Source organism: Genypterus blacodes, unplaced genomic scaffold (genome assembly GCF_046128005.1).
Source record: "Genypterus blacodes isolate CSIRO-AG114 ecotype Tasmania unplaced genomic scaffold, CSIRO-AGI_Gbla_v1 ptg000015l_1, whole genome shotgun sequence".
Classification (NCBI taxonomy): Eukaryota; Metazoa; Chordata; class Actinopteri; order Ophidiiformes; family Ophidiidae; genus Genypterus; species Genypterus blacodes.
The window spans coordinates 7,025,041-7,046,872 of NW_027466829.1; the positions used below are offsets into that span (position 1 = coordinate 7,025,041).

General features: G+C 48.4%; 1 protein-coding gene across 1 annotated transcript; it reads left to right on the forward strand.

Annotated features, from left to right (window-relative positions):
* The first annotated feature begins 11,754 nt into the window (after positions 1–11,754).
* On the forward strand, positions 11,755–21,152 carry LOC142988777 (brevican core protein-like). The gene is made up of 17 exons (XM_076138036.1): positions 11,755–11,764; positions 11,854–12,216; positions 12,638–12,812; positions 12,931–13,058; positions 13,165–13,458; positions 13,760–13,897; positions 14,017–14,191; positions 14,428–14,555; positions 14,751–15,044; positions 15,624–15,665; positions 15,988–17,586; positions 17,698–17,802; positions 18,027–18,185; positions 18,396–18,478; positions 18,569–18,713; positions 18,931–19,113; positions 19,259–21,152. The coding sequence occupies exons 1-17, from the start codon at positions 11,755–11,757 to the stop codon at positions 19,348–19,350; spliced, it is 4,113 nt and encodes a 1,370-aa protein (XP_075994151.1). The 3' UTR covers positions 19,351–21,152.
* Positions 21,153–21,832: the final 680 nt, after the last annotated feature.

The window sequence follows — 21,832 nt, forward strand, 5'->3', positions numbered from 1 at the left end:
AAACTGTCAAAGGCAACACGATAAACCAAACACGTTTCATTTAAGCCAAGACTGCTGACAGGTGTGTGTTAAGATCAACCAGAGATGTGGAAGAGATCAATCAGGAATCAGATTCTGACGTGTTGAGCAACTTCAGAGTCAAACAGTTCAGTCAGAGCAGCTTAAAGCTCCTTGGTAAGAAAGCAGAAGTGTACAAGTTTAACCCCGATCACAGTCCTGCATCCTGTGGACTGACAGATGGAATCACATCTCCTCACCTGAGAGATACCACACACACACACACGCACACACACACACACACACACACAGACTGTGAGGCGTGTTCTTTGACAGAGCGGCTTTCTTCATGTCGCTCAGCCACACACACACACAAACACACACACTCAGCTGAGTCACAGATTTCCATAATGCCACATTTCCCTGAGCTTCCCATGGAGTCGTTCCCATAGAGCGGCAGCGCTCTGTGCCAGACAGCCTGATGTGAGCCTGGCAACCAGTCAAGAAAATGTGGAGCGGCTCTCTGTCCCATCATGCAACGGGGCATGAGAAGCCAGTCTGTGCTGCGAAATAAGGAAGTAGTGTTCTCTCGAAACCAGTAACCACTCCTGCCCCCCCCCCCCCCACACACACACACACACACTCCTGCACCCCATCCTCCTCTCCTCCTATCTCTTCCTCCCCTCCTCATCCTCCTCCTTCACCTCCCATCCTCCCCTCCTCCTCCACCTCCCCCCCTCCTCTTCCTCCCCTATCGCCCCCTCCTCCTCCTTCCCCCTCTCTCCCCTCCTCCCCCCACTCTTCTCCCTCTCCCCACCTATGATGCGTCCAGAAATCTTTCTTTCAACGTGCAATTATGTGATTAATTCATAAAAACCCTGACATGTTCTTTGTTGTCTGTGGTGTCACTCTGGTGGTCTTCCTGCTGACTGTGTCCCTGTCTGTCTGTCTGTCTGTCTGTCTCATATTTGCCGTACAGAAACAGAGAGCAGAGTTTATTTAAACAGTGCTACACTGTAACATTAAACTAATAAGAGGGATTACCACAAACACCTACAGAGAGGTGTGTGTGTGTGTGTGTGTGTGTGTGTGTGTGTGTGTGTGTGTGTGTGTGCCGTGACCAGTTTAGCTCTTAACTCAAATAAACGGTTACAAAAAAAACAGGAAACTTTTCCTCATGTAGTTTCCATGGATGAAGTGAGAGAGAGAGAGAGAGAGAGAGAGAGAGAGAGAGAGAGAGAGAGAGAAGGAAGAGATGGAAGACCAGGTGAATGAGTTCAGCTCCTCTCTCTCTCTCCTTCACTCTCTCTCTCTCTTTCTCTCTCTCTCTCTCATTCTCTCCCTCTTTCTTTCTCTCTCTCTCTCTCTCTCTCTCTCTCTTTCTCTCTCTCTCTCTCTCTCATTCTCTCCCTCTTTCTTTCTTTCTTTCTCTCTCTCTCTCTCTCTCTCTCTCTCCCTCTCTCTCCCTCTCTCTCTCTCTCTCTCCCTCTCTCTCTCTCTCTCTCTCTCTCTCTCTCTCTCTCCCTCTCTCTCCCTCTCTCTCTCTCTCTCTCTCTCTCTCTCTCCACTGGATTCTCTCATTTCTCTCCTTTCCCGTTCACATTCACCTGGAGGTTCTTAAAAAAAAGGAGAGAATAAATTTGCTGTTATGACTCCTAACTCTGCCTCACGCACTGAAGCTCAGATGGATCTCTCTCTCTCTCTCTCTCTCTCTCTCTCTCTCTCTCTCACTCTTACCTCTGAAGGCCGTAGGATCAGATTTCCCTAATGACCCCAGCCTGAAATAGCGGCGGTGATGACAGGGGGGCACAGGATGGCATCGTTTGGGTTTTACTCACCATTTGTCATAACTGAACCGTGTGGACAGGAAGCAAAGCCATTAGGAACAGAACCAATCAATCAGTTCACACTTAAATCCATTTCAAAACACACACACATTCATTTGTAAACTTGACTAAAGACTAAAAGCTACAAATCAAGTCTAGCCTTGTTTATTTGTACAGTTCAACCTAACAGACCCTGTCTCACAGCTTCACAGCTCCACTCGGCCCAAAGCATTCTGGGAAGACCAGATTCATTCTTCTCAGGTCATTAACGCCTGAACTGGATCCTTGACATTGTTACAGTGTGAGATGTTTGGGTCCTGGGCCTCTGGATGGACTCTTAGGAAACCATCTGCTTCTGTTTCAACCCTGCAAACAACGTGAGTGATGAAGCCCCAATAGAAGCTAAATGTATGTTTGGGATTCCTGAGTGGAACTGAACGAAATAGAGGAGCAGGGCGACCTCACGCTTTCAACTCAACGGTACACAGATAAGAGCCAGGCCACTGCACAAAGAACACACAGAGTTAAAGGTGCAGAAATGAAAGGAAACTCCTCAAAGTATTGAATAATCAGGCTCACGTGGAGGGAACAAACTCAGGATGAACTCATTAGAGCCGGGCCACATGTGGGTCTGATGAAGGTGAGGTGGGGCGAGGAGGCACAGATTAGATTAGATTAGATTAGATTCAACTTTATTGTCAAGAGCAAGTACGGGTACAAGCTGATGAAATCACAAGGCTCTCGTTTGATTCCAGAGCTCCTTCTAGAGATAAGTAAGAAGTAAGGAACAGAATGGCACAGGAGAGCATCTTCACACAGTCCAGGGCTCCATCAGGGTCCAGTAAAGACCTGCAGACCTGCAGATCTGCAGACCAACAGGCTGCAGGTTACAAACGTGTGCCCAGAACGTGACTCAGGGCGTGACTCAGGACATTATGTAAAGAAGAAGATAGGCGAGGCTTTTCAAAGAGAGATTCCCTCCCCCATCAAACCAGCATGTGTGTGTGTGTGTGTGAGACGTTGATATCAGCGTCTGAACCCTGGTTACACCCACACCACTCTTTAATTAAAGAACTACAGGACATAACGTCCCCTGCCACTTTGAAGGCAGCGGACACAAGACGTTGTCGCACGTTTACTCGTCCGCTTCTGATCCCCCCACACACACACACACACACACGTGCTCTTATATTTAGCAGGCAGCCTGTGGAAGCCATAAAGCCGCTCATTCACCTCCACAGAGAGGGGCTGCAAAAAACCCCATCCCACTTGATAGACTGCAAGAGACTGTGTCAACACCCCCCAACACACACACACACACACGCCGCTCACACACACGCACGCACGCACGCACGCGCACAACCACACACACACACACACACACACACACACACACCCACACACCCACACACCACCCCCCTTTCTTTAACGGATAGGAGTAGATGCCAGGCCTGGGTGAAAGAGGGCCTTATGACAGGGCACACACACACACACACACACACACACACACACACACACACACACACACACACACACACTGTGACAGTCCTCATTTCCATAAGAACAAACCACATCCCAGCCCTCCTGTGTATAAAAAGACAGAACTTTGTACAACATGATCACATTTGATCTGTGCTCATCTGCAGTCCGCAATATATTGAGAAACTGCGCCCCCTGGTGTTCAATTATAGAAGCTTGACCATAACGTGTTAACAAACTAAATCAGCAGCTGTGTTGCCTCACCGCAGAGTGGGCGGAACCAGAGTGGACCTACAGAGGAACACTCTGTATGTGACTTCAATGTATTCTTCCCTGGAATTCCACCACCAAACCTGCTTTAGATCTGCATTCTTAGCGATGCCGTGCTCACAAACTTACAGACAAACAAACTGTAAGTCTGCAGTTAAGAAGCGTATCTTCTCTGCCACATTTTTAGAATTAATTACTTCTATAATTAAGGGCTGAGGAATGCTGAGTATGACGAGCACAGCAGCCCACCGAGGCCACGATTAAAACCATCTCCTCATTACCAGATCCTCATATGTGACTTATAATGGAGTGTGTGTGTGTGTGTGTGTGTGTGTGAGCGCTGACCACCTCCCAAAAGAGACGCCTCAGCACTTTCCCCCAGCTTGAAATGTGTCACGCTGGAGAAAAGCCTCAGTCCAGATCCTGTTGGTGCCGTTGGACTGTGTGTGTGTGTGTGTGTGTGTGTGTGTGTGTCTGTGTGTGTGTGTCAGCGTGGGGCTCAGGCTCATGTTTGGATCGTTTGAGGAAGGAGGAGAAGAGAGGAAACACAAGTGTCTCTGTGTTGACGTCCCCTCTGAGAGGCCTTTCAGGTGGAAGTGTGTGTGTGTGTGTGTGTAATCCTCCCAGTTTGCTATAAGAGAAAGTTGAAGTCCATCTGATAAACGCAAAAGCAACATTCATGGTCAATCTGTTCATATAAACCAACAGATCACCGCCTCACTGTTCTGATGGACTCGTTTCAACACAATAGCTGCACACACACACTCTCTTACACACGCAAACACATCTTTAAGTAGACTTCAGCCAACACACAGAGGCGACAGGCTTCAGTGTGGTGTCCGTGCCGACACCACAGCAGAGCACGATGCGCTCTGGGCAGCATAGCTCAATCATGGCTCAGTCAGGAGGCGAGTGTTACTGTAAACATACGCGATCCACGTCAACACGCCATGTTTGTGCCCCAACACGACTCTCACCTCTCCTGTAAACTCCTGATTCATCAAACCTTGACGTCAAATCACTGTGATGGAGTTAAAACCCTCCTATGACGTTAACACACACACACACACACATTTGCAGACTAAACGATCCGTCTGTCTGTCTCTGCTCTGCTCCAAACTTATCAATCAGCCCATTCATTGATAATGCACCTCAATAGATAAATCAGTGACGTTGATTCTGATTTACAGTGCGGTCTTCTTCTGTTTAGCCTGCAGTCTGACTTCTTCTCTGTTATCTCTCTGCTCTCTGCTCTTATCTCTCTTAGTTAGGCGGAGGGTTCCTGCTGTTCTTTGTTTGTATTTCCACTTGCATTCATTTTTAATTCCGTCCTTATCTGAGGTGCGATGAAGCAACACACAATTAGACAGACAATGTTTTTGCATATTTGCAGCAGCTTGAAGTTCGGAGAGCCTCGCTCGATACTGGAATCACCTCACCTGCTGTGATATCGCAGCCAACACTCCCTATTCATTAGAGGCCCGTGCTGCTCGTTCTTCATTAAGATGCTCAGCTGCATCACGGGACCGGGAACGCCGCGGCCTCACGCCAGGATGAGAGCACAGCTGAGCTGATAGCAGAGCAACCAGAGCCACCAGAGCAACTGTCTCTGCACTGCTCACTGTGACTTCATGTCCAACATCTGATGGACATGAAGGGATGGAGAGCAAACCTGATGTGACTGTGACCTCTGAGAGTAAACACTGTGAAACAACAACAAATCAATCTGCAAATAAGAAAACAAAATGAGAGCAAAGACGCTTTTATACTTTTCCCTTTGAAGATAAGCAGAGAGCAGAGAGCAGAGAACGTGAAGCAGGAACGTGAAGCAGGAACGTGAAGCAGGAACGTGAAGCAGGAACGTGAAGCAGGAACGTGAAGCAGGAACGTGAAGCAGGAACGTGAAGCAGGAACATGAAGCAGGAACGTGTAGCAGGAACGTGAAGCAGGAACGTGAAGCAGGAACGTGAAGCAGGAACATGAAGCAGGAACATGAAGCAGGAACATGAAGCAGGAACATGAAGCAGGAAGGGCAGCATTTCACCGTACCAGCAGGCTCAGAGCAGAAGGCCTCCTCTTCTTCTTCTTCTTCTTCTTCCTCTTTCTCTTCTTCTTCTGCTCCCTGCTCCTCCGTCACCCGGTGACGCAGAGACCAATGATGGATCAGCACATTTCCTCCTAACGTCAAATACATCAAGTTCCCAATTTCCATTTTTAATTCCGTCCTTATCTGAGGTGCGATGAAGCAACACACAATTAGACAGACAATGTTTTTGCATATTTGCAGCAGCTTGAAGTTCGGAGAGCCTCGCTCGATACTGGAATCACCTCACCTGCTGTGATATCGCAGCCAACACTCCCTATTCATTAGAGGCCCGTGCTGCTCGTTCTTCATTAAGATGCTCAGCTGCATCACGGGACCGGGAACGCCGCGGCCTCACGCCAGGATGAGAGCACAGCTGAGCTGATAGCAGAGCAACCAGAGCCACCAGAGCAACTGTCTCTGCACTGCTCACTGTGACTTCATGTCCAACATCTGATGGACATGAAGGGATGGAGAGCAAACCTGATGTGACTGTGACCTCTGAGAGTAAACACTGTGAAACAACAACAAATCAATCTGCAAATAAGAAAACAAAATGAGAGCAAAGACGCTTTTATACTTTTCCCTTTGAAGATAAGCAGAGAGCAGAGAGCAGAGAACGTGAAGCAGGAACGTGAAGCAGGAACGTGAAGCAGGAACGTGAAGCAGGAACGTGAAGCAGGAACGTGAAGCAGGAACATGAAGCAGGAACGTGAAGCAGGAACGTGAAGCAGGAACGTGAAGCAGGAACGTGAAGCAGGAACGTGAAGCAGGAACGTGAAGCAGGAACATGAAGCAGGAACGTGTAGCAGGAACGTGAAGCAGGAACGTGAAGCAGGAACGTGAAGCAGGAACGTGAAGCAGGAACATGAAGCAGGAACATGAAGCAGGAACGTGAAGCAGGAACGTGAAGCAGGAACATGAAGCAGGAACATGAAGCAGGAACGTGAAGCAGGAACGTGAAGCAGGAACGTGAAGCAGGAACGTGAAGCAGGAACATGAAGCAGGAACATGAAGCAGGAACATGTAGCAGGAACGTGAAGCAGGAACGTGAAGCAGGAACATGAAGCAGGAACATGAAGCAGGAACATGAAGCAGGAAGGGCAGCATTTCACCGTACCAGCAGGCTCAGAGCAGAAGGCCTCCTCTTCTTCTTCTTCTTCTTCTTCCTCTTTCTCTTCTTCTTCTGCTCCCTGCTCCTCCGTCACCCGGTGACGCAGAGACCAATGATGGATCAGCACATTTCCTCCTAACGTCAAATACATCAAGTTCCCAATTTCCATTTTTAATTCCGTCCTTATCTGAGGTTCGATGAAGCAACACACAATTAGACAGACAATGTTTTTGCATATTTGCAGCAGCTTGAAGTTCGGAGAGCCTCGCTCGATACTGGAATCACCTCACCTGCTGTGATATCGCAGCCAACACTCCCTATTCATTAGAGGCCCGTGCTGCTCGTTCTTCATTAAGATGCTCAGCTGCATCACGGGACCGGGAACGCCGCGGCCTCACGCCAGGATGAGAGCACAGCTGAGCTGATAGCAGAGCAACCAGAGCCACCAGAGCAACTGTCTCTGCACTGCTCACTGTGACTTCATGTCCAACATCTGATGGACATGGAGGGATGGAGAGCAAACCTGATGTGACTGTGACCTCTGAGAGTAAACACTGTGAACATGTAGCAGGAACATGTAGCAGGAACATGAAGCAGGAACGTGAAGCAGGAACGTGAAGCAGGAACGTGAAGCAGGAACATGAAGCAGGAACGTGAAGCAGGAACATGAAGCAGGAACATGTAGCAGGAACGTGAAGCAGGAACATGAAGCAGGAACGTGAAGCAGGAACATGAAGCAGGAACATGTAGCAGGAACGTGAAGCAGGAACATGAAGCAGGAACATGTAGCAGGAACATGTAGCAGGAACATGTAGCAGGAACGTGAAGCAGGAACGTGAAGCAGGAACATGAAGCAGGAACATGAAGCAGGAAGGGCAGCATTTCACCGTACCAGCAGGCTCAGAGCAGAAGGCCTCCTCTTCTTCTTCTTCTTCCTCTTTCTCTTCTTCTTCTGCTCCCTGCTCCTCCGTCACCCCGGTGACGCAGAGACCAATGATGGATCAGCACATTTCCTCCTAACGTCAAATACATCAAGTTCCCCATGCGTGGTCACAGTGTCCCTCACAGGACAGACTCCCAGGTCAACAGGTGACCTGGGCAGGGTCTCAGGTCTGCTCACTTATGTAACACATCAGGCTCTCTTTCATCCTTTCTTCCTCATTTACACTCACAGGCGTTTACGCGTGCAGACTCATATTAATTCTCTGATTGTAATGAAGTGTCCCTCTGTAATCTAAACCTTTGATGGTTCCGTTGGCACTTAAGGTTTCTTATGTAATGTCAGCATAAATCACACTCCTGCAGTATTTACCCATGTGCTGGCTCACATGTGTGTGTGTGTGTGTGTGTGTGTGTGTGTGTGTGTGGGTGTGTGTGTGTGTGTGTGTGTGTGAGCAGGCTTTGATCTTCTCCCGGGGCAGATTGACCAGTGGAGGGCAGGATAATGAGATAACTTGACGTTTGTCTGTACTGGCATTTGTATCGTTTATCTTCACCTTTGATTTTCTTATCCCCTCTGCTGCATGCATGACCTCACCAACTGGGCAGGAGACAACCAAAACCTGTCTGTCTCTCCGTGCCTCCCTCTCATTGCCTGTCTCTCTGTCCCGCTCGCCCCCGCCCTCTCCTGCTGTCTCACCGCCTCTCTCCGTCCCTTCCCCTCTCTCTCTCTGACGTCTCAACTGGAGGCAGCTTTTGAATAAAGCCTCTCTCTGCTCCCTTGAACAAGCAGCAGCAGAGGCCATCAGCTCACACTGAACCATTTCGGCTTGCAGGTTGGAGTCACTGGAACTTTGCGAGTATCAATGGTACGTTTTTCAACTTACAGTCCCACTGGAGACTCTGGAATACTTGGAGCTGGGAGATGGGAGATGGGAGATGGGAGCCGGGAGATGGGAGATGGGAGATGGGAGCCGGGAGCCGGAAGATGGGAGCTAGGAGCTGGGAGATGGGAGATGGGAGATGGGTGTCAGGGTTTAGAGGAACACTGAGCTGCTTCATCCCTCCCTTGGGGGAAATGTATTGTTGAGATGTCAAACCTAAGGTAACACTTTGAATCTTACGATGTTCTGTCAGTGCTGGGAAGATGAGAGCTGCAAACTTAGAGGCTTTAGAATTAGAGGAGATATTTTCTGTTGTTTTATGAAAGATTATTTGAACGTTTAAGTCTTTTGTGCTATAAAGGTGTTGAGGTGCAGCTTGCAGTAGAGTGTTAGAGCTCTGAGCGGTTAGTAGAGCATCAAATCAGTGTCTTTATCACATGGCTGTAGTCCGTTTGCTGTTTACCTGCATCGCATCGCTGAAGTCTCACTTTTAAACAACGTGAGTCTTCTTCAAAGTCTCTCTGATGGACTGAAGGCGTGTGTGAGACGCTGCATGCACCTGCCTGAGCTCAGCAGCTTGAATAATGGATCATACTCTTGAGTCAGAGGCTGCGGGGTCAAAGGAATCGGCGCCGTGTTGTGCAAAGTCTGGCAGGTTTGATCTGATGAAGACGATGAGGGTGAAGAGGAGAAACAGACCTTTGATTTTGAGCGATCACTACAAACATGTGTGAAGTGTAAAGTGCAGGTTTTTGCTAGCAACACTCTATTGAGATTTACAATTATGTGTTACTATGGTAACATGAAGCGGCATGTTTGAATGGTTTAAAAAAATGTGGTTCAGTCATTTTCTTAAATCATTCGATCGTCAGAGTTTATCAGCAGAATGTGTGTGTGCAGATATTGAACACAGTCGTGTGTGTGTGTGTGTGTGTGTGTGCTGAGTCAGCATATCTCTGCTCACTCGTGTACTCACAGCCACAGATGAATTTAGATCCTCCACCCGTTTTGCTGTACAACAACCTGTGTGTGTTCTCGGACAGACACCTTACAGTATGTGTGTGTGTGTGTGTGTGTGTGTGTGTGTGTCAGGACCATCATGTGTACATACGTGCCCATATGTTTCTGCAGCGGGAATTGGACCTGCGCTCTCACACATCTCCTTGGTGATGTGTGTGCGTGTTTCTGTATGTGTGTGTGTGTGTGTGTGTGTGTGTGTGTGTGTGTGTGTGTGTGTTCACGTATCAATGTGGACTCTGTTCTGGTGCTGAGGGTCTCTGGAGGGCCGGAGCCTGCCGTGGATGCCTGCCTCGTTGTTTACCTTGGCAGGTTGGTCCCCCTAAAGCCCGGCCCTGGTCCATCGCTGGAACAGAACGAGGCCTTATTGCCCCTCACCTCAGCTGGGAGCGGAACATACCACAGCGCCTGAACATACCACAGCGCCTGAACATACCACAGCGCCTGAACACGGCTGCAGCAGCCTGAATGGGCACAGTGTGGGGAGAGGTTCTGATTGGCTTGACCTGTCCTGGCTTGGCTTGTTCACAATACCAGTGCACATTACGATGCGGTCGCAGTTTAAATAAGACGGCCGCCGGCTCGCTCGGCCATCGGACGGTTTGCGAGAAGCGGCTCAGATTTAGTTTGGCCGCTCAGAGACGTGGGAGAGGTTTCTGCTGGCGTCGGCTGGCGTCGGCTGGCGTCTGTGGCGGCGTGTTTATGCATTGTGAGCTTAGGAGCACAGTTTGGTCGCTGGCTTCTCCATCCAGTATTAAGAACCTCAGCTCAGATGTTAGCACATTTATCTTCATAACACTGGATGTGTTCACACTGACTCACTGTCTGTGACTCCTTCAAAAGAGCCGGAGCCCCTCAGCAGAGGAGCTCTGGGATAAATTGGTCAACAGAAATGGAAACATGCAAACAGCGATGACAGAATCGTTCCTGAGTGACAGAGATCAGATCGTCTCATCTGTCACTTCATCTGCAAGCACTGAGTTTCCTCCCTGACGCTGCCACACACATCACACACAGGGGCAAATATTGGCCCTGTGTGTCCTGGAACTCTGAGAATGCACACACACACATGCAGAGAGCGAGAGAGAATACAGACACACAGAATCACAGAAAGAGCACACAAACATTTTATTCATTTAATTGTGCATTTCTACCTGAGAGGAGAGGAGAGGAGAGGAGAGGAGAGGAGAGGAGAGGGTTGTTTCAGGGCAGAACGTCTTGGCTTAGAAATAGTTTCCTTTGGGGCTGCAACTTTAAAATTAAAACCACATTGACACAAAACACATTGAAACACTGTTAGTGTGTGTTACTATGGTTACTAAGTGTCTCCTAGTGTGTTTGTGGCTGTCAGCTGGGGTTCGCACGGTGCTCACGTCACTGTTGAGGATGTTTGACGGCATATAAGTAACACACACACACACACACACTAACACACACACTAACAGAAGGCTCTGAAAGGACCATTATCTAAGTTAAGTGGAAGAAAACCATTATGTCAGAGTTTTTGGATTAAGTTGGAAAAGCCTTTGAGATGAATCAGGCGTCTCAGTCTGAACGCGTTTGAGCGCTGATGTTTCCTGTTCCCACAGACAGAGCGGCTTTCATTCCTCACTGAGCATGTAGGAGATTTCCAACCTACACACACACACACACACATACACACACACTCTTGATGTCCCGTTTTGGTCAACAGAGCTGACGTAACCACAATATGCACTGGGAATCCTGGTACGTGAATGTAGGCGTACAGGAGTGTGTGTGTGTGTGTTCAGGTAGAATATGACTCATCTGTTCTCACACTGACGTCACTGTTCACACACAGATATTCAGATGTACTTCTGTTCTTTAAATACATTATTCACACCTAAACTCAAACTCCAGTCGTATTGATGTTGACAGACACCAGATGAGACTAAAACATAAAAGAGCTTTAAGTGGGTTTAAGAACTTTCCATCTTTCCATCAAAGTCCATATAGTTACTGGCAGTGTGTCTGTATAATTATAAGTGTTCTTATTTAAAGTATTGATCATTTGTTTTTCAGGAAACTATGACCTCCCTGCTCTTCTTGTGTGTGTTCCTGTCGCTCGCGGCAACTTCACAGGGAAACCTTGGACAGCAAGGAAGTAAGTGTGCACACAGCCTGATGAGTGTCAGTACATCCAGATACGATGCGTGTCAGTTGTCTTAATAAAAGCTCTTATATGTGTAATGGTTGTTACGAGTTAACGGGTGCTCTCTTCAGCTGCAGACACGGCTGGACCGTACCAGGTCAGCATCCCTGTGGAGACCACTCTGGTCCCACACTTGGGCGAGAAGATCATCGTGCCGTGCTACTTCCTGGAAAACCTCGTAGAGGAGCCGCACATCGAATGGACCTTCACAAACCACAAAGGCCAAACCACCACAATCCTGGAGGTAACAGGCGACAACCTTCAAGTGGACAATGCCTACTTGGACAGAGTGACGCTGGTCAACTACCCACTGCTGCCCACCGACGCCTCCATCGAGATCACAGAGCTGCGGGCCAAAGACTCTGGCAGCTACAGCTGTAAGGTGACGCATGGCATCGAGGAAGGCTACGACTCTGTGGAACTGGAGGTCAAAGGTAGGCCACACACACACACACACTCACACACACACACGACAGGACTGATTCACCTGTCTACTCACCCTGCTAGTCAAAACTCCAACATTGTTTGTACTTCGGCCAAACACATAAATGTAGCAGTTGTACTCAGCTGGGACGAGTTCATGAATATTCACCAGGCACGACCTTGTCGACTGGCTGAGCTGTGAAGCACAAAATCTTAAATCAGCTCAAAAGTTCAACATTGGTAAAGTTGATAATGGCTGTTAAAGAAGCCATAGGTCGAGCGACATTACTCTGATCTAAGCTCAACTAGGAAAAGTAAACTGATCTGCCGTGTTTCTCTCCGTGTCTCTCTTCGTCTCTCTCTCTCTCTCTCTCTCTCTCTCTCTCTCTCTCTCTCTCTCTCTTCGCGTCTCTCTCTCTCTCTCACTCTCAGGTATTGTGTTCCATTTCCGAGAGAGTTCCGAGCGCTACACTCTGAACTTTGAAAGGGCAAAGGAAGCCTGTCTGCAAAGCAACGGCACCATCGCTTCTCCTGCCCAACTCCAGGCTGCTTTCGATGATGGGATGCACCAGTGTGATGCTGGGTGGCTCTCTGATCAGACTGTCAGGTAGCTGTCAGCCCACACTTCTCTATAGCTCTGTAGATTTCTGATTCCATCCACTCGTTGCATTCACATCAACAGTAGCAGCATTGGTTGAGACTGAGATCTCATTGTTCTTTTCCAGGTACCCCATTCATACTCCACGACAAGGTTGCTTTGGAGACAAGGGCAACCTCCCGGGTGTTAGAACCTACGGAGTGCGAGATCCTACCGAGTTTTACGACGTGTACTGTTTCGCTGCGACGTTAGCAGGTACTGTACCACAACACTGCGTCCGACATTTTTTGTAGTTACCAATTATTTCAGTTTAAACTCGGTCTTACTGTGCTGAAAGTGACTCCGTCCTCTTTCCTTGCAGGAAGAGTCTTCTACTCCTTCTCTGCAAAAAAGTTTTCCTTTAATGAAGCACAAGAGCATTGTGTCAAACTCGGCGCCACACTCGCCAACCCCGGGCAGCTCTTCCTGGCCTGGCAACTGGGCTTGGACATGTGCACTGCCGGCTGGCTGTCAGACAAGAGTGTACGTTATCCCATCAACGTTGTCAAGCCCAATTGCGGTGGAGGGACTGTTGGAGTGAAGAAGGTCTACCGCTTTGCCAACCAGACAGGACAGATGCCCGCAGACCACCGCTTTGAGGCCATCTGCTTTCAAGGTAAAGCACTGAAAACACCCAGAATCAGAGCCGTCTCATTCTCAGATTTTCAGTCCATTCCTAAAGCTTCTCTCATAAGGGATTATATGGTAGAGGTGGAATTCTTCTTTAAGTTGATTGTGATTGACAGTCATATCAAAGGACCCTTGGATAGGCTGATTATCAAACGTCAAAGTCCTATCACATCTGCACATCTGTCACCATCTGCTTCCTCAGTATGATCACAACTCATTCAGCTTTTGAGACGGAGGTAATGTCAAGCGATTCAAAGAATAATAAAGCAGCTTTGTCTCACACACAGCTGGTGAGGACCTGGTACAGGCCACCACCTTCCCAGACAATGTGGTCATGCTGAAGAGACCCGCAGCTAATAATAAACCGGAGGCAACGGCTGGATCATTGGACTTCCTGTACTCGACCACTGAGATGAGTTCCACAGGTAAGTTCACCAAATGTAGTTACTTACCATGTGTTTATTTTTAAATTCTGTTCTTTTCAACCTCAACAAAAAAAAAGTCGTTTCCCTTCAAATCCTAAGCCAAATGCTCTCATCACTAGGTGTGGTGTTCCACTACCGGACGACGACTGGTCGGTACACGTTGACCTTCAGTGAGGCCCAGCAGGCCTGCTTGGACGCCAGTGCCGTTATTGCGTCTCCCGAGCAGCTCGAGGCCGCCTTCAAGAAAGGATTGAACCAGTGTGATGCTGGTTGGCTCCGTGACCAGACTGTCAGGTGAGGTGGAGAGCTGCACGCTCAGTGATTAAATAATACTGATATGATTAGTTTGAACAGCTATCGGTTTATAGTCTATGAGTTTATTGTTTACTATTGTAAGTTTGCAACTCATAACAATTGCAAGTTCAGAACGGCGACATTTGGTAAACGGGTACTTTCGCAAAGAAAAAACTAATTTTGCAAAATGATATTATTATTATAAGACTTATGATCCTAACATGTGTGTCCCTCAGGTATCCCATCAAATCACCCAGGGAAAGATGTAACGCAGATATGCAGATGCAACCAGGGGTCAGATCCTACGGCAGGAGGCCCACTGAGGAACTCTATGATGTCTACTGCTATGTGGACAGACTGGACGGTGAGGAGCATTGAGTTTGAATTCAGAGCTGTCATATTACGTATCACAGTCCTGGGTGGCTGCTCAAAAGTTCAGATTCTTCAATTGTTGTTGTTCAAAGTGTCTTAAAACTAATGTTCAAAATAAATCAAACATGTTGAATTTCTCTACAACTTCTTTGAACTCATCATCTAAACGGCTTCATGCATTTTCCAGGTGAGGTCTTCTACTCCACAGACTATGACAGCTTCTCGTACGAGGAGGCTGTGCAGCACTGTCAGACATTCAACGCAACCCTGGCCACTACAGGCCAATTGTACGCCGCCTGGAAACAAGGAATGAACCAGTGCGACCCAGGATGGCTCCTAGACGGCAGCGTCCGCTTCCCCATCACCATTCCTCGGGCCAAGTGCGGTGGGGGCAGAGTGGGAGTCAAAACCATCCACGCCTTCACTAACCAGACAGGCTTCCCTGATGAGCACTCGCGTTATGACGCCTACTGTTTCAGAGGTATGGATGGAGGCTGAAGGCTGAGCGGCTCAAAACTATCTAAGTTCATTTAACACTTGTGCACTGATTGATTTCTCTGTCTTATTTACACGATATACACCAGAGATCCCGATTCCTAAAGGCCCTTTACATTAAACGTACTGATAATATATTCCAACACATCATAGCCATGTTAGCAGTTTGACTTTCACTATAATGTTTCAATGAACATTCATTAACTACCATTATCCAAATACAAATGGTCTCAGTTAGTCTCAAATGCGAATCATTCACCCACTTAAAGACCCATGCTGACCGATAACACTGACCAGTGGATGTAGCAAGACGAACTCCCACAGAGCCAGACGACGAATCCACATTCCTTGTAAAGGCAGATCCACAATCTACTGTCAGGGTTATCTTGCTCTGTAGTCATCATGACCTTAATGTTGTTGGGAGTCAAAACACTAAAATCACATTAGATAAACTAAATTAATTAATGAAACAGTTTCTATAGACATCCTCACGTGGCACGCAGAAGGACTCCACTACTCCCTTGGCGAAATGCTTTAACAACTCATCTCATTTTGTGTTTTCCAGGTCCTGCCGCTGTCCCAAATACTGAGGGAATTACTGAGCCTGGTAAGAAATCGCAGTGGTATCCAGCACTCCATACAAACCTGAAGTAAAGCTGATTCATTGCTTCATTTTATTTGTTTTTATATCATTTCTTTAGGTAAAACTCCTGGATCTTCTGGTGGCAAGAACCCAAATGTACAACATCCTACCATAGGTGAGCCAGTGCAAAAACTCTACATGTTGATTTACAATATTAGCATGGCTTCTCCTTTTAATTCACTCATACAGGACCTAGACTTTTTGAAAATATTCCTTTAATAGTGGCCAAAGTTATATTATAATACTCTTGTCTCATTTGTCTGTATTTTCCCAATTACGACTCCAGTTCCCAATGAGCCGTCCACCTCGGAGGGCACCAGTGAACCGTCCACCTCGGAGGGCACCAGTGAACCGTCCACCTCGGAGGGCACCAGTGAACCGTCCACCTCGGAGAGCACAAGTGAACCGTCCACCTCGGAGAGCACCAGTGAACCGTCCACCTCGGAGGGCACCAGTGAACCGTCCACCTCGGAGGGCACCAGTGAACCGTCCACCTCGGAGAGCACCAGTGAACCGTCCACCTCGGAGGGCACAAGTGAACCGTCCACCTCGGAGAGCACCAGTGAACCGTCCACCTCGGAGGGCACAAGTGAACCGTCCACCTCGGAGAGCACCAGTGAACCGTCCACCTCGGAGGGCACCAGTGAACCGTCCACCTCGGAGGGCACCAGTGAACCGTCCACCTCGGAGGGCACCAGTGAACCGTCCACCTCGGAGGGCACAATTGAACCGTCCACCTCGGAGGGCACCAGTGAACCGTCCACCTCGGAGGGCACCAGTGAACCGTCCACCTCGGAGAGCACCAGTGAACCGTCCACCTCGGAGAGCACCAGTGAACCGTCCACCTCGGAGGGCACAAGTGAACCGTCCACCTCGGAGGGCACCAGTGAACCGTCCACCTCGGAGGGCACCAGTGAACCGTCCACCTCGGAGGGCACCGGTGGGGACATTTCAGGGGAGTCTAGCACCAGCAGCAGTGGTGAATCAGGCTCTGAATCAGGGTCATCAACCACCACACCAACCCCCAACCTCAAGGATCCTGAGGACAACTTCTCCGGAGATGAATCTTCCTCTGAAGTGCCCAAGGAGGGAGAGCAGGGAAGCACTGTCGACCCTGGGGCTGGTGCATCTGGGACTGGATCTACAACTCCATTGTGTAAGGATGGAAAAAATGGCATGCCCATGGTAAGTTCTACCAGTGAGAGTGGGCAGATGAGCGGCAGCAGTAGCGACACACAGATCACGATAGTGGAAACACCTATGGTGGCTATAACAGCAGCTCCAGAGGTAACTGCTGAGCAGGAGAGCATGCAAGGAAGCACCGATTTATCTGGATCAAGCATGTCTGGATCAGGGGTCACATCTGGGTCGGACACCACTGACGTCATCAGTGGTAGCAGCTCTGGTTCAGGATTTCCTGCCATTTCCCTAATTGAGACAGATTCTGTTGACTTAACAATGCAACCATCTGGAGAGCAAGAGGTGTCTGGATCAGCATCGTCCAGTAGTGATTCAGGAAGCACCCCCGAGTCTGGGGAGAGTGAGGTCAGCTACCACACAGAGGAAGAGATGAACATGTCGGGGGCACCACTAGATGCTGAAGAGGGCCGGGGAGTAGTGGAAGTGAGTGGTGAAGGAAGTGCACCAGGGGGTGTTTCAGGCAGTGGAGCTTCTACTGAAGAAGCAAGTGCTCCGGAGCCTATGATGGACCATGGTCATTTCGGGCTTGAGTGGGACTTCGCTAGGCCAGCACAGGAAGGACGTGCAGGAGCCACAGAGGTGATGGAGGTGACCACAACCGCAGAGTCTTACACCAGCCCGATCACCGCTCCATCAGTGTTGCTAGCAACCCCTGCGGCTGGTGAGCAGCCACAAGTACAAGAAGGTGCGTTCACTGATATTATGTTGTTATTGGGCAGTGACACTTTTCACAATTTGAAAGGCAGTGCCTTGGATCATTGAGTGAACTGTGTGTGTTTGCTGTCGGCCTCTGCAGACCCCTGTGATCCAAACCCCTGTGGATCAAGAACCTGCTCTGTGCAGGACGATGTCGCTGTGTGCCAATGTCCTCACGGCTTCACTGGTGAAGACTGCACAACACGTGAGTCACCTTCAGCACAGGAACACACTGGAGCAGGTTGAACATCATAAATAACCTGAATGTTAGAAACCAGAGCCAAGATGTCGCCTATCTAACTAAAACTACACAGTCAGGGAATCCAGTCTATAGTTTAGTCCATCGTCGTTTCTTGGTTACAGTGTCTCATCAGAAACTGAATGTGTGTGTTCTAATGTGTTTTGGTGTGTGTGTGTGTGTGTGTGTAGCGGTCCAGGGCTGTGCTCAGGGCTGGTTGGAGTTCATGGGCAGTTGTTACCTCCACATTGCGGAGAGAGACACCTGGGCTGAGGCTGAGCAACACTGTCGGGAGCTCAACTCCAACCTGGTCAGCATCACCTCCAAGGAGGAACAGCAGTTTGTTAACTGTGAGTAGCCTGGTGTGTGTGCGGAGTCACACTACACACATTACACCCTGTATGTTTACCTCCCTCCTCCCATAATGGCAACAGCTGGTTCTGCTGCAGAGGATAGATTTGTGCCGAATCTTCACAAACTCCAAAGACCAAAGTGAAGTATACTTGCTAATTAAGAAGAAAATCTGCTTCATATAATGATCAAATGTCTCTGCATGGCAGCCAACGGTCAGGACTACCAGTGGATAGGACTCAATGACAAAGACGTGCAGAATGACTTCCGCTGGACAGACGGCAGCCCTTTGGTGAGTTCAAGGAAATACTGTGTTCTCACATCAGGAACTCCATGACTCAAACAAACGTCTGAATATTTCTTTGTACTCTAATCTGCTCAGACATTTGTGAACTGGAGACCAAACCAGCCGGACAACTACTTCAACTCTGAGGAGGATTGTGTGGTGATGATCTGGCACGAGGGTGGACAGTGGAACGATGTGCCCTGCAGCTACCACCTGCCCTTCACCTGCAAGAGTGGACCTGGTAGGCTCACAGGGGGGTCTGGGGGGGTCAAAGGCTCAGAGGGTCCGGGTTTGTTGAGTACATGTGTGTACTTGGCTGTGTGTTCCAGGTAACAGTATTGCAGGTGGGAGTAGCTACAGCTGGGAGTTGTGTATTCTGACTTGGGGGTATTGTGACGTCTGTTTGCATGCAGACATGCGTTGCATTTGTGTTTATGTGTATTTGTGTCCTCCATCAGTCATGTGCCACGCACCCCCCGCGGTGGAACACGCCAGGATGTTGGGTGGCAGCAGAGAGGGCTACCCTGTCAACGCTCTAGTCCGCTACCAGTGTGACGCTGGCTACACACAGCGCCACGTGCCTGTGGTGCGCTGTTTGCCAAATGGACAGTGGGAGGAGCCAACAGTGGAATGTATAGAAGGTTTGTACCCTGTTAATTCCTCCTACACAAGCCATAGCAAACTGTTTAGCCAGCTAACAGGCTAACAAAGTTGTCAACAAAGTGACTGTAATGGAGGCGACACGAGAAAATAGCGGTTGTTCTTTGTCACGATGTCGTCACTAAGTGTCTCTTTTCCATCCAACAGCTTCCACCAGTAACCGACTACATAAAAGATCCATCAGGAGCCGGAGTAAAGGGGCCAGCGGCCGACAGTAAAACAGGAAGCTGCTCCGCTCGGGACTGAGAGAACACAAAGGACCTCTCATGTAAAAACGCACGGACACCAGCCCAGCAAACACACACACTCCCCCTCCGTGTACATACAAACCCTACAGCACATTTAGTCGATGATAGTCTCCCTGGCTGATGCTTTGGATCTTTGTGTGTCACACCTGCACCTCTCCAGGCCAGATTACTGACATTATTAATTTATAGCATTTAACTTATCGCTATGATCCAGTAGTTCTTCTGTGGATGCACAGGTTGTGTTTCGCTCCAACCGCAGTGTGTTAGAGTGACACACAAAGTCCAAATGAGCCCATCACAGTTTCTGCAGTCGGATTATCTGAGGTCAGACACATTGTTTCATAGCGTTTTGCTATATTTTGTAGATACTTTTGTAGATACATTTTCATAGGGTTTTCTTTTTTTTCTCTAGACTTTAAGGACTTGATCTGTCTCCTTCTTTAGTGATTCCTATTCTGTGCCCAGACGGTGGTTCTCAATCTTTTAGTGACCTCTTAGAACGGAGGAATGACTGCCTGCAACCAGAATGCAGGTCGCTTCATTTCACCTGATGATTGCTTGAAACTTGCAACAAAGAAATGACACGTGAAATCACAAATGTTAAACAGAAATTCTTTTTTAATTGCTGTAAATTACATCGCTTATACAAATCTCTACTGCGCTCCAACTGCAAGATTGAGAACCACTCTGCCAAAACACCTCCACGGTATTAGATTACTGTGCTTTCTCCTTTAAAGATGGATAGAAATACAAATTACAGACGTGCAACTGACCCCGGGTTCAAACAGTCAGCACTGATGCACTTTCGGAGTCTTCAGTCACTTCTGTGCTAATCGCACCTTAAATAGTCCAAACATCCACCCCGACATTCCCCAGATCAAACCTACAGCCTGGCACTAAGCTGGTTCATGTCTCCGCCCCCGCCGGCTCAAAGAGGCACGCAGGGTTTACATAGTTGTGACCTTGTGGTTGTGCCTTTATACGAGCCGCTCCATGAGCTCTGCCCGCGCTCATGTGAGGATCAGGACTGAACTATCCTCTTCTCACTGTAAATATTCTCCCTATGATTCTCTGAGCAGCAGGATCTGTCACTGATGTAAGCAGAGCAGACAATCTAATTGTTGGTCAGTTTAATAAGCTGCAGTTGAGTTACCTATCAAATGGGCTTTAACACTGAGCTGCACACAAGACAGAAAGAGATGACTTCACTTTTCATTCCCCCCCCTCGAGCATCATCAGTGTGATTTCTGGCCGAGGTTCATGTGAAGTGTTTGTTAAACTGATTTATGGAATAAAAAACTGTGAAGTTATTAAAATGATCCTCCCTCACCGTGACCCTCTGTAGGTCAAGGTGTTTTCACTCAGAGAGCACATAGTGCATCTACGTCTGCCCTGACAAACAGTAACGCAAAGAGTGACTGCGAGAAAACACGCAATTCACTTTGTATCTGAGTAGCTGTGATGAAAAGCCTCACATGTTCCAACCTAACATGGAACTGGCACACACACTGCATTTCCCAACTGGCTCATCAGTGTGTGTGTGTGTGTGTGTGTGTGTATGATAGAATAGAGCCAAAAAAGTCTGTGTGCTTCTGATCATTCCACAGCAAACAACAACAACAACGACAACAACAACAACAAGCAAATGATCCTGAATGATTTTAGACAAATGAAAACGTAATCTCTGATTTTGTTCTCATCCCTGAAATCCTCATGTCAACATGCAGTATGTTTGTACTGTAGTGACCAAATAAAACCTGGTTTCATCTGCCTCTCAAACCTGTGGTGGTGTGTATTATTACGTCCTTACAGAGAAACACAGCGACACACAGCACTGTATCATCACAATCACTCACTTCAATCATGACATCATCATCCCTCCAGCTCAGTGACTGAAGGAGAATCTCTCGTCCCCACAAACAAACTCTGCATTTAGTTTGATTTCACCTCCTGAGGAACCAAACTATAAACACACACAGCAAACACAGCAAACAGCTCTGCATTCATCAGCACAGTCATCATGTATGTGTGAGTGTGTGAGAGGCCTGTGTGTGAGGGTGTGTGTGTACATGTGCAGATGCATGTACAGTACAGTACATACTGCATCTTTGTGGTGTGTGTGAGCATGTGCAGATGATGTGTTTGTGTGTGTATCTGTGTGTTTGTGGCTGTGGATGTATGTCCTCCGTGTTAGTGTGTGTGTGTGTGTACAGCATGCGTTCTGCCCATGTTTGGCCAGCAGGTGTAAATAGGACGTTTGGCTGTGAAATGAGTGCGACTTCTGTTTCAGCTCTGAGGCCATGGGGGCGTCGCCACGTGTTTGACTCCCTCAGCTAGAGGTGCGTGGTGCCCAGACAGAGCGGCGCGTGTGAGCGTTACACACACACACACTGGATGGTCTGTACAGGTCAGGTACCAGGCTCACCTCTCTACCCGGGCATCCTGTTTGGAC

What these genes read in the sequence shown, in the direction of transcription:
- LOC142988777 (XM_076138036.1), top strand. An exon ending in TGAGGCCATCTGCTTTCAAG is followed by an intron (nt 13,459 to 13,759) that starts GTAAAGCACTGA and finishes TCTCACACACAG; the next exon opens with CTGGTGAGGACCTGGTACAG. An exon ending in GGACAGACGGCAGCCCTTTG is followed by an intron (nt 18,479 to 18,568) that starts GTGAGTTCAAGG and finishes TAATCTGCTCAG; the next exon opens with ACATTTGTGAACTGGAGACC.